This window comes from Mchenga conophoros, linkage group LG4, assembly GCF_057382185.1.
Source record: "Mchenga conophoros isolate Kocher_MC1m ecotype Shallow Benthic linkage group LG4, M_conophoros_male_GT1.1, whole genome shotgun sequence".
Classification (NCBI taxonomy): Eukaryota; Metazoa; Chordata; class Actinopteri; order Cichliformes; family Cichlidae; genus Mchenga; species Mchenga conophoros.
The window spans coordinates 22,558,760-22,574,009 of NC_140529.1; the positions used below are offsets into that span (position 1 = coordinate 22,558,760).

General features: G+C 41.3%; 1 protein-coding gene across 1 annotated transcript in view; it reads left to right on the forward strand.

Moving 5' to 3' along the window:
- Window positions 1-15,250, forward strand: part of lmtk2 (lemur tyrosine kinase 2) — a 34,382-nt gene that overhangs the window by 16,629 nt on the left and 2,503 nt on the right. The window contains exons 7-13 of the mRNA XM_085271059.1: window positions 5,733-5,863; window positions 8,387-8,471; window positions 9,040-9,161; window positions 11,200-11,349; window positions 11,486-14,519; window positions 14,604-14,736; window positions 14,814-15,069. Of these exons, the coding sequence (XP_085127185.1) occupies window positions 5,733-5,863; window positions 8,387-8,471; window positions 9,040-9,161; window positions 11,200-11,349; window positions 11,486-14,519; window positions 14,604-14,736; window positions 14,814-15,069 (3,911 nt within the window). The remainder of the gene's footprint in view (window positions 1-5,732; window positions 5,864-8,386; window positions 8,472-9,039; window positions 9,162-11,199; window positions 11,350-11,485; window positions 14,520-14,603; window positions 14,737-14,813; window positions 15,070-15,250) is intronic.

Genomic DNA, 15,250 nt, shown 5'->3' on the forward strand with positions numbered 1-15,250 from the left:
ATAAGAAAGACGAAAAACACTTAAACTAACCGGCTCAAACTGGCTTCTTTCGATGTGTAGGAGCTCTACTCTGAGCCCCTCCTGAATGACTGAACTCCTTACAATATCGCTAAGGGAGAGCCCATCCACGTTTTGGAGAAAGCTGAGTTCCGCCGCTTGTATCTATGATCTCATTCTAGTAGTTTTAACATAAAGATCAGGCCTAGATTAACACATTTATAGTATTTCTCAACAACGATGGCAGATGACTGTATAACATTTAGGACACAATAATTTATTGGCATTGGAGATCAATTACAATTTGAACAAATGGCTTAAATGACTACTACGTCTGGTACCAACTAGTGACAACAGTGACTATTAGACGTGTAAGCGACTAGTCGCACACATCCCTAAACTACACATTTTATGGCTCATTAAAATACCTTAATTACCTCGTCAGCATGCACTTTTTATGACGGTTGTAACTGCTGAAGGCCAGTGTATGGTGCTTTGTAAGGGTTTGTTTGCAGAGCTCTCTGCCTATACCAAAGAATTATGGGAATTCACCTGACACAGAGGGTATGGAGACACTATTTTGTGCACTCCTCCATCAAGTCAGTGGAGCATTACCTCTGGCTGATTGAATGCTGACTGGTTGGAAACATGTTAAACAGCAAAGAAGCACAGACAGTGGCTGCTGTGGATAGTTGTAATTAATTTATGTTACTACAATATAAAGACATTTGTTGTACACTTTGATCTCTGTTTCTTCTGCAGCCAGTAGTTTTGATTATGGTGCACTATTTTTTTTTCATGCTGCCCCCTAAAGTGGCAGCAGACATGAGGCAGACATTTGTCTACCTGCTCAGCATCAGCACTATACCAAGCTGGAGAGTTCATGCACTCATTACTTTACCAAATGATTATTGAAGATAATTTTTTTCTATGTTTTAAACTTAAGATAATATGTATATGTTGTTGAATAAGTTAAGTTGTTGCCAGTTTTCTTTTATAAATATGGTAAAGATAATGGTTTAAACCCAAAAAATAAAAATAATTACTTAAAAAGCCCAAACCATCCACTCAAAGCCAAGAAAATGAATGATCTAATCATAATGAAGTCACTCAGACTACATTATGGCAGCTGATTTATTCACTCTTCTCCTTTATTTATTCTGGATGGGTTGAGTTCTGACTGAGGGAAAGCTCTCTTCTCCTGCCTCCTCCTTCTCCGGCCCGAGTTACATAGTTACTCTAAGCTAGGGACCTCTCACATTCCCACCTCGCCCAGCAAAGCAACAGGCTCCATTTACGCTCCTCTGGTGTCAGATCCCCCAGTTGCTGTGTTTGTGCATTTTTATTGCTAGCACCTTGTGTGTGTGTTAGCGGCTGTTGAGTGCAGTAAACTAAGCTCTTTCTAAAGAAACCTATGGGTGCACGCTGATGAATGCAAAAAGCCAAGAGTGCTGTCTAAAAATATAAACCACCCTGTCATTTCTGTTTGATTTATTTAGCAGGACAAATCTTGACTTTGACTTTGAAGTTGTGTTGGAGAAAACTTCAAAGTTGATATATTTTATATATTATATATTATATATTTTAATGTTTATATAATTTTTTTTATTTTAATGTTAGTAATGTTAGGCCTGTCTGTAAATGTAGAGTTTGTACCCAGGTAAGGCGTAAGGTAACACTGCTTGGAGCAACTTTCTCCTTGCTTCCCAGTTCTCTGACATGTCCCTCAGTGTCCAGTTCAACTTATCTTGCCAGGGATTGCGTAACCTCACTAAACTGGGGTATTGTCAGCTGCCCAGACCTGGCAGATGACCTGGCATTGTGGTTTTTCCCAGCCAACTCTCGTAATGGCTCTGACAGGACATGGAAGTGAGTCAAGGTGAATGACTTATTATGAATGCGTGCAAGCTATTAGGGAGGATGGCATGATGAAGAGCAAGTCCTGTTTGTTGAAGGCGATAATGTGTGAGGGTAGCACGACTGAGTGATGTGTATGCTCACTATCCCTTGCTAGATAAAAGTTTTGAGGCCTTTATCCAAGTACGGTTCGGGTCTCGTCTTATCAGTGTGATAAGCAAGATGAGCAAAATAAGCTGCTGACACTTGCTTCATAAAGAAACAAGTGTCGAAGTGCTTGTGTTGCATGTAAAGTAAGGGATGACTTGCTGATGGCGTCTTCCTACTTGAGGCCGTGTCAATCATCTGCTACATGTCGAAACATGAAATGTGACACTGCAGCTGCCCAGCGGACAAGGTAAATCCCAAAAAGCCAATGTACTGTGACGTTCCCTCTGGCAGGCTTTTGATTGATGGCGGTTTTTATGTTTTGTATCACCCATGCCAGTAATCCTGACTGAAAGCATTTTAGACATCAAAATACATCCAGCAACTGGTACATGGGCTGCAGAATGTCACATTCTGTAGTGTTAGTGAAAGCTTCAACTGCGTAGATTTTCTGCCTAGTGATTGGCCAAGATGTTTGTTGAGACTTTTCTAGTTCAAGGTCTCAGACAAGTGGCAGTTCTTCTTTTTAGATTTCAGAATTCACCTTTGTCCTTTTTTAACTGTTACAGCAGCAATCGCTGTGATTGCTTTTTCTCTTTGTAATACTGTAAAGAAGTTACACCATCACCCTGTGAGCAAGGTTATGTTGTTGTTGCCCATTCTCACAACTGCTTTTATTGAAAATCAATTATTTTTTAAACTTGAACCGATTTAACAAAGGTGCCTATCCTTGGCCTGCTGTGGTTCTAATATCCAGTCGCAGAATTCAGCAGTAGAAAGCACTTAAAATAGCTTTTTTCTTTTCCCCACCACTGTTAACTTGATCGTGTGATTACTGAGTTAGGCACGAATCTGTGTTGGAACCTTTACATATCCTTGTTATAAACAGGCCAGACACCAGACTTAATTGTTTTGGCCTTTCACGGTGAATGTCATTTCATTAACAGCGCTGGATCCCCATGAACCCAAACCTAATCACCTGCTTCACATAAAGATAGGCACGCAGTATCACTTACCATATATTGAATATAGCTCTTCAGTGAACACCCCTTCTCAGAGCTATGTGTCTGTCTCTGTCTGTGTGTGTGTGTGTGTATGTGTTTGTGTGGAATAAGCAAACAAATAGTGCTTACGTAAGACGACTGATCTAAGCTGCTTGCACTGAAATGGCTTAAGGAAAAGTAAACCCTTTGTAAACACACACCCAGACTTGCATGCTCAGTAAATGCATGGGATTTGACATTTTTATTAAAGCATTATTAGCATTATCAGTGGATTCTAAATACACTAGCATTATTTTTAAAAGAAACATTTGTTTAATCTACATCAATTCCCCTGACAGTTTGATTTGTCAGAATCACTACTTCATGACTTTTTGCTGTGAAACTTAATGAGAACTGAGTAAACTAACAATCCTTGGTCTTTACTAAAATTCTATAACAATACAGTTCAAAAATAAGAAAATTGCAGATTGCCCCTTGTGAATGGTTGAAGGTTAATTGTTTTTTTTTTTTTTGCCTGACTTGTCTTCGCTTTTAAAACTTTCAGTTATCGGCAGTTATAAATACCAATAGATTGGGAAGTGGCTAAAATTAGCCACTAAGATTGTCCTGGCAATAAATTAGTCAGGCTCTAATCATGCTGTTACTCTTTGATGGCCACCTTTGCTAAAAGATGTTTGTAACAGGGTTCATTCAGAAAAACCTTTGCTCACATAGTTCATCATCTAGTTAATGGTTAGCAAAGCTCTAGTATACAGTGCAGTATTTAGTTGCTGAACAGTCTGAAAAGTTTTGGTTAAAGTGTTCACAGCAACTCCCTGTTGACTGTGTTTTGAAACTGCACTCATCTGAGATCCAGCTCCATCACAGAGACCCCTGCAGGACTGTCACTCTGATAACTTACAGCATTTTGTGTCCTCTATCAAGTTCATGTCTGTGTTTATTGTTTAGAGGGGACTTCAGTCTGAACTAGAGCAGGGCGATATGGCCAAAAATATTTATCACGATATATATATTTGAAAATTTGCGATAACGATATAACCGACGATATAATTGATGCGAGACAAAATACAACTCCACAACATTACTAGCGCAAAAAGACAACCTTCCATTTATTTTCACTTAAACAAGAAGCTGGTTTTTATGTACATTAAAGCTTTATAAAAATATAACAGTGCAAATGCAAATTCCTTGCTGAAAGTTTAACCAAAAGGCATTTCCAGTAGAAATGGGCTGACATATCCTGAGCATAACCATGTATAATATCCACTGAAGTTAAAAAGAGGTGCTTTGCAACATTAAACTGCAGTGTGCAGTACGCATTTTTCGGACCATAAGGTGCACGGGATTATAAGGCACATTAAGCGAAACAAAGCAGTCAGATAAATCAAACTTTATTAAACTCATTCTTCTTGCTTCCTCCACTTCTGTACCATTGATTCATTAATGTTGAATTCTCTGGCAGCTGCTCTATTCCCATGTTGCTGCAGTATATTAATGACTAACCTCGTATTGTGGATGGATTATCTCAGTTGTTCTCCTGACTGAAGTTTGGTCCGTTTACAGCATCCTGCCATGCGATTGCATTTGTTTCTAACCATGAAGAACCTTCACGTTAACTTTTATAAGTGGAAAAGTGTTAGTGTTCGTCCTCCAGCTTCACTGTTTATGTTATGCTAACATAGCTGTGTCGCTAGCGATCACGTAGCACATCATTATATACCAGCTAGCCCAACTTCAGTAACCCTACAAACGTCACTGCTGTTTAGTTTCCCGTCTTCATTTATGTTGGAAGTGATAGCAGAGCTGTACGTTTGATTTTTTTCAGAAATCTCTCAGTCAGAACATGCAATATCATGCTTAGGTAACTAGCGAGCTAACTTCCGCTAGCTTCCTGCTAACTTCTAACTCCGTTAAATGTAATAACTTTTGTTTTCATGGATGCCTGGAAGTTAAACTTTATAGTTACACCTGGTAAAGCAGCAATGCTGATCGTTTTATTAAAGATGAAAGAATTTAGACAGTTTTTAACTCTAAGTGATGCTGCAGTGTTGTTTGACCTGAAGCATACGGAGTTTAGGACCCAGATTACTCCCAGATTTAAGAGCATCTTAGTCCGACAAATATGACAATAACAACGGCCGCTTGCATGTTCTGCAAAAAAATGTGCTTTGTCGTGTATCTGATGGACAAACACCAAACCAGTTCCACATCACTGAAGTTGCACCATTTTTACAAACCAATTCTGGTTCATCTGTTTCACTCAACAATCGGCCATGTGCGTATGAAAACAAAGGCACTGCGCACGCGCGTTTTACTCCCATTCTATCGCGATATTTCATTTTCCTATCGTTGCCTAACATTATACCGGTATTACCGTGAACGGTATAATATGGCCCAGCCCTAGTCTGAACCCCATCAGGCAAATTTATTTCGCTGGTCTGAACTGGATTCTTTTGTACCCATATACCTGTGACACAGCAATACTCATTAAACCGCCTTACCCTTATTTATTTTTCTCACGTGTCAGCAGTGAGAAGTGCTGAGAAGTCAGGAAGAAGAAGGGGACTTTGCTGCCCCTGTGTGGCGATGTCTCCACATTGCATTTAATTATTGCCACTTGATAAATTCTTCCCATTGCTAGAATACATACGAGGTTCTGCTGCATTTGTTGAATGTTTATTCCTGATACTAATGAGCGAATGTGTTTATCTGTGTGTGCCTCTGCAGGGGGATTTGCGGGGCTATCTTTCTCAGCAGGACTGGATGTTCAGAAATGCTGAGTTGCTGCAGCTGCAGAGGATGGCCTGTGAAATTGCTGCTGGTGTCACTCACCTTCACAAACACAACTTCCTGCACAGGTAGCACTTCAGAGCTGCAACACTTTTAGCTACCTCTCAGTTTTGACCCACTAAGCTAAACGTTGTGCTTTTCCTTCCACTCAATACAGCCGGTGTTTCGGGAAATGCTTTTCTGTCTAGTGGTCACTGACAACTAGACAGAAAAGATTGTATTGACTGTATAATCAAATTGTGTGCTCCAGTTGTATTTTAATGTTAAAAAAGATAAGTAGAAATGTTGGTGATTTTTATTTAATGAATGTACTTGACTAACATGTTTATTCTGAAATCCCAATATACTAAAATCACACCAAGTATGTGCTCTTATTCGTTTTAATGTTTGTCCTATAGATACATTTTACTAGGTGCGTACCACCAAGTATCTCTTGGCGAGTACTTAGTCATTAGCATTCCATAATATTATTATAAAGACAAGGGTAAACTAATAGTTTTACTTTTGTGCTGACTGCCCAGCCACTCTAAGGAGTACCAGTGGTGTCCAAAAATGGTGTGCACAGCAGAGAAGGCTGCGTTTCATTTTCACCCCAGTCTGTACTGGACATCTGGCTGCCAGCCAGCAGGGGGGTACAAGGGGTGTTGGGAACTTGGGGAACATACGATGCTCAGCTCATCAGCTCTATTTTGCCTGCTCAGAATAAGCTCAGGGGGTTCCAATTACACAGCTCCCATGCATTGCCACAGTGTCAGCTGTCCACTGCCAAAGGGATATGATGATTCTGCTTTTTGCGTGTAAGTGGATAGCCTCATATTGGGCGTTGTGTTTTAATCCTTGTTACTACTCAACTAGAGTTCTACAAGCCTGTTCTCATGTGAACTAATTTATTCTGCAATCGTAAAAATGTTTCTGTGGCACTTTTAACCACAGAATATAAATTAAAAAAAAAAAAAAAAGTACCACCAACTGAACAACACTGCACACAGACACATGCTGGCAGAAATGACAGAGAGGATGGTTATGTAGCAATACCATGTGCTGTACACGCCGTATCCAAAGCTGAAACCTCAGCTTCGTAATGCAAGGGTGAAATTGGACCCGTTGCAGTACAGTATGTAATTTATTCTGTGTGCCATGAATAGATTCCCAATAGGAAGACGTGGACAGGGGTGTTTAAGCCATTATAAGACATTTTTGTGCTTTTTCATTAGGGTTTACCAGGATTTTGATTGTATTATTCTACTACAAAAGTGTTAATGTGTTAATGATTGTGTTAATGTTTAATAAGATCACCTTTTCATAATATAAAAGAGGAAAAATGTTATCTAATCCAGTGCCAAATCACAGGAGTGATCATCTTAAAATGCTTTATATTGTATAGTAAGGTAGGTAGGGTTTCTATCTAACAGCTTGCACTGTTTATTTTCCTGTAATCCGCGGCGTGTTATGCTATGTTTTCCTCCTGTGTTAGTCGAAGCATCCTAAAGGATCAAATACCCTTTGCCTGAACAGTTACAGTGCTATCTTTGACTGCAGGTTTTATTTGCTGCTGCATTTACATTGTATCTGATATTTTGGGGGTTTTTTTGAGAGTGGGGAGCAAAGTTATTTTCATGCATTTTCTATAAAAGATCTTTGTCAGTTGTTCTTGGACTCTGCATTTATTGACTAGATTAGGTTACTAGATTATATTATTCTTTCTGTGTTAACAATGACAGTTCAATACAAAGACATATTAGTTATGTTGCTTTTTCTGCTGGCAACCATGATACCAAATTGCGCAAGTGTCTGTATGGATGGTAAGGTATGGAAGCGATCACTGCTGTGGCCTGCATTAACCTTGTAGGGTTAAGATATTGGACTTGCTTCCTCACTGCTGTGTTACTGTATGTTGGGCTGTCAGCCAGCAGCAGAGGACAGGGGACAGGAGAGTTTAAAATACAGCTCCATTTATCTTACAGGGGTTTCAGTGGGTCTGACAGTAGCTGGGCCATGTGCATGCAAGAATACTTGTGTCAGCAGGGTTTGTCATTGGGTGGGTAAAAAGGCCTTGGAGCTTGTGGACAGGGAATGCTGCAGGGCTAGAGGGAAACCAAAGCCTGCCTCTTCAGTCAGTGTGAATGAACTACCATATGGCTTTTTAATGAGCAGACTGAGTCTCAAGAGCTTGTGACGCCCTCCCCTGGCAGACTAACAAAAAGTCTGCACAGCCTGTGGTTCCCTCCAGAAATCATATCCTGCTGTTGGATGCACAGTCAGGAATAGTCCCCACAGCTTGTTGCAGTGTGAAAGACAGAAAAAATAAGAAAGACCCTGTTCTAATTTCCTCTAAATGTTTTAAGTGTTTTGTGATCCTTGCCAAACTTTCCTCACTTGATTCTTGTTGATTGTTTTGCACACTCCTTTTTTATACTTCTAAATGGTAATGCCAGCATAGGCTAAACAAAACCGAATAAGCTAAATAATTTCATTAGTGATGGCCTCGGTCTTTCTTCCAAATCTGTGAATGCTGTAGCAGTTGTGAATTTGTCTTGAATGTCTTCACCACTCAAAATGTAATGCTCATGTCTGTGTTTATGCTCCTGTAGTGATCTAGCACTGAGGAACTGCTACCTGACTGCAGACCTCACAGTCAAAGTGGGAGACTATGGCATTGGACCCTGCAGATATAAAGTAAGGAGAAACCTTAAGTGAGATGCATAAAAGTGTTAAAAGTGCAAAGAATAAAGCATTATATGAATGGATGAATACGCATGAAGTGATTTGAGTAGTTAGTAAGTAGGCAAGCACTGTTTAAATGCAAGTCAGTTTTATTTATGTTTAAGTCTGGCCATGTTTTTTGGCTGAAGTCAGTGCTTGTGCAACCAGTTGCAAATGAACAGACTGAAAATAAACAGACTTTATCAGAGGCTGTACATGTTTCCTTTGATCAACGATATATTTCACTGAAGAATTAATACTGTCCTCTCATATAACATGACATGCTGCATATGTGAGGAAGCTCTGTCTGCTGCATTCCTTTAATACTGCTGATCTGTCAGTTTGGCTGTCTGAATTTAATACTCATGATATAAGGTCACCCACTAGATCTATTTCTGTAAAGAAAGAGGGAGGCAGTGCAAGAGTGAACCACCTCAATGAGAGCTAATAAACGTTTTATTTAGGTCATATTTCTGCAGTATTTCTTGGAAAAAATTTTAAAAATTGTGTAACAGATTGTTTTTAAATTGTGCTACCATAGGAAGATTACATCATCACAGAGGATGATGTGTATGCACCCCTTCGTTGGTTGGCCCCTGAGCTGGTAGGCGAGCGCCATGGTGGCGTAATTACTATGGAACAGACCAAGCCAAGCAATGTGTGGTATGTACCAGATTTCAGCCCTGCACTGACACTAGAGGGCATTTCAAAAACTGACTCACACATCCAGGCTCACTTGCTGTCATTAGAGAAGAGAAACTGTATTAATGTGTTATAACAGGTATTCTAAGTAGAGCCAAATCCACAATAGCTCAAATATACATACATGTAATTGGAACACGATTTATTTTTGGAATACAACAAAGTAAAGTATCATAGTAAATGATTACTTACAGTTTTGCTAATGTTCAGCAGATTAAAACAACAATCCTGACAGTTCACCAACTGTACATCTCTCCTCACAGTATTCTTTTTGAGCCCCTCCATGACTTCACAGTTACTACTGCCTGTTTTAGTCAGGACAATCTTACAAATGACTTGTAATTATATTTTAGTTATATTTAGTAGTTATATAAGTTATATTTTCTTTATTGAATAAAGGTTACATTAAAAACTAAGTCTATTATGGGTGGCTGTAGCTCAGGTGGCAGAGCAGGTCAGCCACTAATCAGAAGGTCGGTGGTTCGATCCCAGGCTGCCTCCTGACTGCATGCCAAATATCCTTGGGCAAGATACTAACCCCGTGTTTGCCTACTGGTGGTGGTCAGAGGGCCCGGTGGCGCCAGTGTCCAGCAGCCTCACCTCTGTCAGTGCGCCCCAGGGCAGCTTTGGCTACAATGTAGCTTGCCATCGCCGGTGTGTGAATGTGTGTGTGAATGGGTGAATGACTGAATGTAGTGTGAAGCGCTTTGGGGTCCTTAGGGACTAGAAAAGCGCTATACAAATGCAGGCCATTTACCATTTACCATATTATCCAAGTACCTAATTTGCCACTGAATACAACTATGTTGACATTCTAAACGTTTCCTGAGGTAAAGAGAAAGTTAGTATTTATTATGTAATCCCACAGCTACACTGAATCTACAGCAAATACAATTTCCAACCACTTTATTAGGTACTATTTAAGGCAGTTATCTAATCAGCCAATCACATGGCAACAGCACAATGCATTTAGTCATGTAGACATGGTCAAGACAACTTGTTGTTTCATCAAGTTCAAACCGAGCATCAGAATCGGGAAGAAAGTGACCTTGAACATGTTCGTTGGTCCCAGATGTCCTGCTCTGAGTATTTTGGAAACTGCTGATTTTCCCACACAGTCTTCTCAAGTGTTTACAGAGAATGTTCTAAAAAAAAGAGAAAATATTGGAAGGCAACAATAATTTAAATAACCACTCATGACAACAGAGGTATTCAGTTGAGCCTTTCGGAATACACAACACATTGAACTTTGAAGCAGGACTACAGCGGCACAAGACCACACTGCATGAATCTGGTGTAAATGTCTCTGCATCCATCCTGGCTTGTATCAAAGATCAAGGTGGTGTAATGGTGTCAACGATATTTTTGGAATACTTTGTGTGCCAACCAAGTATTGTTTAAAGGCTGCAGCCTACCTCAGTATTGTTGTTGATCATCTCCATCCGTTTAGCATCATGGATGTGCAGCCGACAAATCTGCATGGTAGCATCACACAGTTCTGAGGGCAAAAGGGGGTCAAACCAGGTACTAGCAAGTGTCTGGTGAATGTATGGATCGTGTGTAGCAGAACATATCTTTTACTCTGGACACATAAGCAGTGCACGTTTTGTGTAGGGATTTGTGAAGCACAGTCCAAACATGATAAGCTTTCACTGTGAGATTAAGTTGTCTTTAGCTACTTTAGCAACTCAACACAGCGCTACAAAATCTATTTACCAATTTTGTGTGAAACTGGTAAATAACTACCTATAGACAACAGTTGACTGTGTAAAGTTACTGAAGTTACATTGTCTGGTACCTTACTGACAAAAATAATGCTGATGCTGGTATATGTAATAAAATACAAGCACTTTATGATCCATTTCTGTGTAAACTTGGCTGTGTTGTGGAGTCATATAGAAAATTCATCTAGTTTCAAAGCAGATACCTGTGGCACATATGCATTGCTTATCCTTCTAGTACAACTTTTTTATTTTTTTTAATCCTCAATTGTCCGTAGGGCATTGGGGGTCACATTATGGGAGCTCTTTGAGAATGCTGCTCAGCCGTACCCACATCTGTCTGACCGAGAAGTTCTCAACCATGTGATCAAGGAGCAGCAAGTCAAGCTGTTCAAGCCACAACTGGAACTTCCCTACTCTGATAGATGGTGAGTCCCCGGAAGATGGCTATTTAAGCAGCTTGCATTAAAATTGTTAAATTTAAAACTAATGACATTGCTAAAATTATTAGGCTGTTAGCAATATAAAGTGTCTAATTTTTTTTTTTTTTTTCTGTAACTGTAGGTATGAAATTTTGCAGTTCTGTTGGCTGTCTCCAGACAAGCGGGCCACAGCAGAGGAAGTACACCGTCTCCTCATCTATCTGCGTATGCAAGGCCAGAAGGACATAGAAGAAGATTTCGAGCAACGCTGGGATGCACTGAAGCCTAACCCCACTATGCGGCAGACCACTGTTAGCCATTCCTCCTTCCCAATCTTGGAACAGTTTGCTGATGATGCCCTGAGACAAGAAATAGATGAAATTCTGACTGTGACTGAAACAAGCAAAGGTCTCAGCTTTGAGTATGTTTGGGAAGCGGCTAAGCATGACCACTATGATGGTAACCATGGACGTTCAGGCGTAGACACAACACTAAACTACCACAGCATGTTCTTTCCTGTTTCCAGTGAAGATATTCAGGCTCATTTCCCTGATCCTTCAACTAGCGCAGCAGGAGGAGAAAGTGGGAACACTCCAGGATTTCCTGGGATCTTACCGGTGTTTGATGCTCAAAAGCCATCTAATGGGAATGAATATTATATCCAACTAGAAGAGCAAGGGGAGAGCACTGTTGGGGAGGACGGGAATAGAGAACCAGATATGGGCTTTGGTTCAAGCGGGCAAGATTTTGTTGTGCTCCAAGATGTGCGGCTAGATGAGTCAAGCACAGATGCTGACTTTTTCCACCAAAGTATTGACTCAAAGGATTCATATTTACCAGACAGCCACATCTGGTCGTCTCTTGAAAATGACAGTCCGTACCACACCAACATTTTTACAGAAGACGGGTCAAAACAAGAAGACTCGCCTTCCTGGAGGCAGAATTTTATGGAGCTTCCAGACCGCAGCGGAAACCCTTTCCTTGAAGGGGGAACTTTAGAGGGTGAAGCAGTGAATAGAGATGGAAGCTATGGGGATGCTTTTTTAGGGGAACCCACTAAGGTGGTGAATTCTGTGGAAGCAAAGGATGAAAACATGAATGGAAAAAGTCTTTTGAGTACTGAAAAACTAGCAGATAATTTTATGTTTCTTAAAGATCAAACCCTAATGAAGGAGGGTGCTAGTTTCTTAAGCCCACAACCAAATTTTCTTTTACCTGGTTTAGCCCACGAACCAGAGGAAGCATTCAAAATGAATTCTTGGGATAAGCTTGACTCGTTAGGCAGCTTAAACACAGCAGACACTTATTTTAAATCGGCAGCAAGTAGCACATCCTCAAGACACGAACTTCTAGACTCTCCAAGTAACAGTTTGGGGGAGTTTTGTCAGTCTCTAGAAAATGAGACACTGGTGCCTTCCATTACAGTGGTCACAGAAGATGACACAAGCAACCAGCTGCCAGCTAGAAATAGTTCTTCCACAGAAGACCTTGGTCTGTTGCAATCCTCAAACAGAGGTGTAGACTCTGGTTTTGATTCTACCTCAGAGAGGTTTGAGGTTCTCATCAGTCACACTGATGACCACACCACTGCAATATCTGACAGTGCCAATACAGATTCTTTGTGCACAGATGCCAAAATTCCCAGCCTTGAAGATGACCTTGGAACCTCAAAGGATGACACTCAGCCCATAGAAAGTAAAATGCCTGAACCCCTGCCAGCTCAAGTATTACCTTCAGATAATGGACACAGTGAAGACCTAACAAGTAATGATTTGTTGAGCGAGCTAATTGAGGATGCAGATATACAAATGGAAACCACTCTGTCTGATCATGAAGAATCATTTATGGATACCAATGGGCATCCTCATGATAGAGCTTCTCTTCTGGTGTCGGGTCCATCTTTGGACCAGATCAGCCAGGACAGTTTATTGGAAGACAGTATGTCCACCACTGTTCCAACTGTAGAGAACTTTGCTGAAACACCAGACTCATTAGACTCATTTGACATACACAGGCTTGGAGAGCAAGGAGATGAACTGAATGCTCAAATTGCTCAACACAAACTCCAACCTCCATACAGGATATCAGATAGTGGTTATGAGACTGAGAACCTGGAGTCTCCTGAGTGGAACTCTCAGCCAAATGTCCAAGATTCCTCTCCTGTAAAAAATGGCTTGAGTGTTACCAAAGAAGAAGAGGAGACAGAAGAGCTCACAACTGCGGCAAATCTGGTTCCGCCGAAAATCATAATCTCCGAAGTAGAGGGTGTGCTAGATACTCGCAGTGAAGATCCCAGTGAGGAAGATCAGCCAGATAATGAAGGTCCTGCTGAGGAACCAATTATGGGAAGTAATTACAGAGACTCTGCATACTTTTCTGACAATGAATCAGAACCTGAAAAGAAGTCTGAAGAAATAACTGCAGGTGGTTCTGTTGAAGACACGTGGCTGAGGAACTCCACTGATGAGGTTCCCGAGGCTTCTGGAGCTCCTGCACTGGAGGCTTACAAGGAAAAAGATATTGACTCTTTATTTTCTCTACCTGCTGAATCACAAGCCAAGGATGTTAAGGAGATGGGTTCAGTAGCAGATTCAGGTATCACAGAAAATGGTGAAAACCAGGTGGTCGAGTCTACCAGCAGCTCCAATGAAGATGGAATTAAACCAGAGGTTTTCAAGGACACTGCATTTACTGATCACCTGGACCCCTCTGAAGGCCCAGAAACCTCAATACTTCCTTCTATTGCCCCAGCTAAGCCAGCAACAGAGAGTGTAGTTCACGCTAAACTCACCAGAACCGACACCAGTGATGGTCATAAAATAAAGGAGCCGGATGTGGAGGGGCGTTACCTGGGGAGGCGGGATGGGTCGGGCTTAGATGGGCAAGAAGATGGCGTAGATGCAGACGAGGAGGACGAGAACAGTGACGACTCGGATGACGACATGCGCGCGTACCAGCTGCACAGCTCTAGCTCAGAAAGCGAGGATGAAACCGTGCACCCGGTGCCAGTTGTTATCTCGGACGACAGCAGGGCGAAGAACCTGAAGAGCTTGTTAAAACCCACATCTCTGAACATCGGAGCATCATCTTTCACGTTTCCTGCAAGGTTTGGTGCGGATAACTCCAAAAGAGCCGTGTCTTTCTTTGATGATGTCACTGTCTACCTGTTTGACCAGGTAAAATTTTAGTCTGTGATCTTCATTTTCTTAGTTTGCGGGGGCAACTGGTAATATGTGTTAACTGAATTAAATCTTATTTAGGAGACGCCCACCAAGGAACTGGGTGACCACTCCTTGGATTCAAACAGTCGGGTACCACAGTTCAGCAGTTCCACGCCTGCTGCCAGCTACCTGAACCGCTTTGCCAACTCTGAGAGCTCAACAGATGAAGAAGGTAATGCCACAAGTCAGCAATAAAAGCCTCTATTTGCACAAAGCATATGTCTTGATTCACTGACTAAATCTTTACAGGTGGTGGTTTTGAGTGGGATGATGACTTCTCCTCACCCGCACCCGCCTTCCTGTCCAAGACGGGTAAAGACACGGTATCCAAGGCAAGGTCCTCATCTGCAGCGTCGTTTTCCTCTCCGGCCCCTGCAGTGGGGTCCATGCTAGATACCAGCTGGACCGGCTCTTCAAGCTACTCCCGTTTTTCCATCTCACCGGCCAGCATTGCCAGCTTTTCCCTTACCCATCTTACCGACTCTGATATTGAACAAGGAGGCAAGTAGAGCAGGCCAAACTGGTATACAGTCTTGAATGGATAGCTCAGTATTTTAGGAAGAAAATGTCCATGTCTGTGCAGTAAATACAAAACTTTAATGAAACCTTCCTCACTCAAACCTGAGTCGTCTCCTGATCTTTCACATATTAGACCCGTTTGTAAACCACTACACTGTACAGCTACA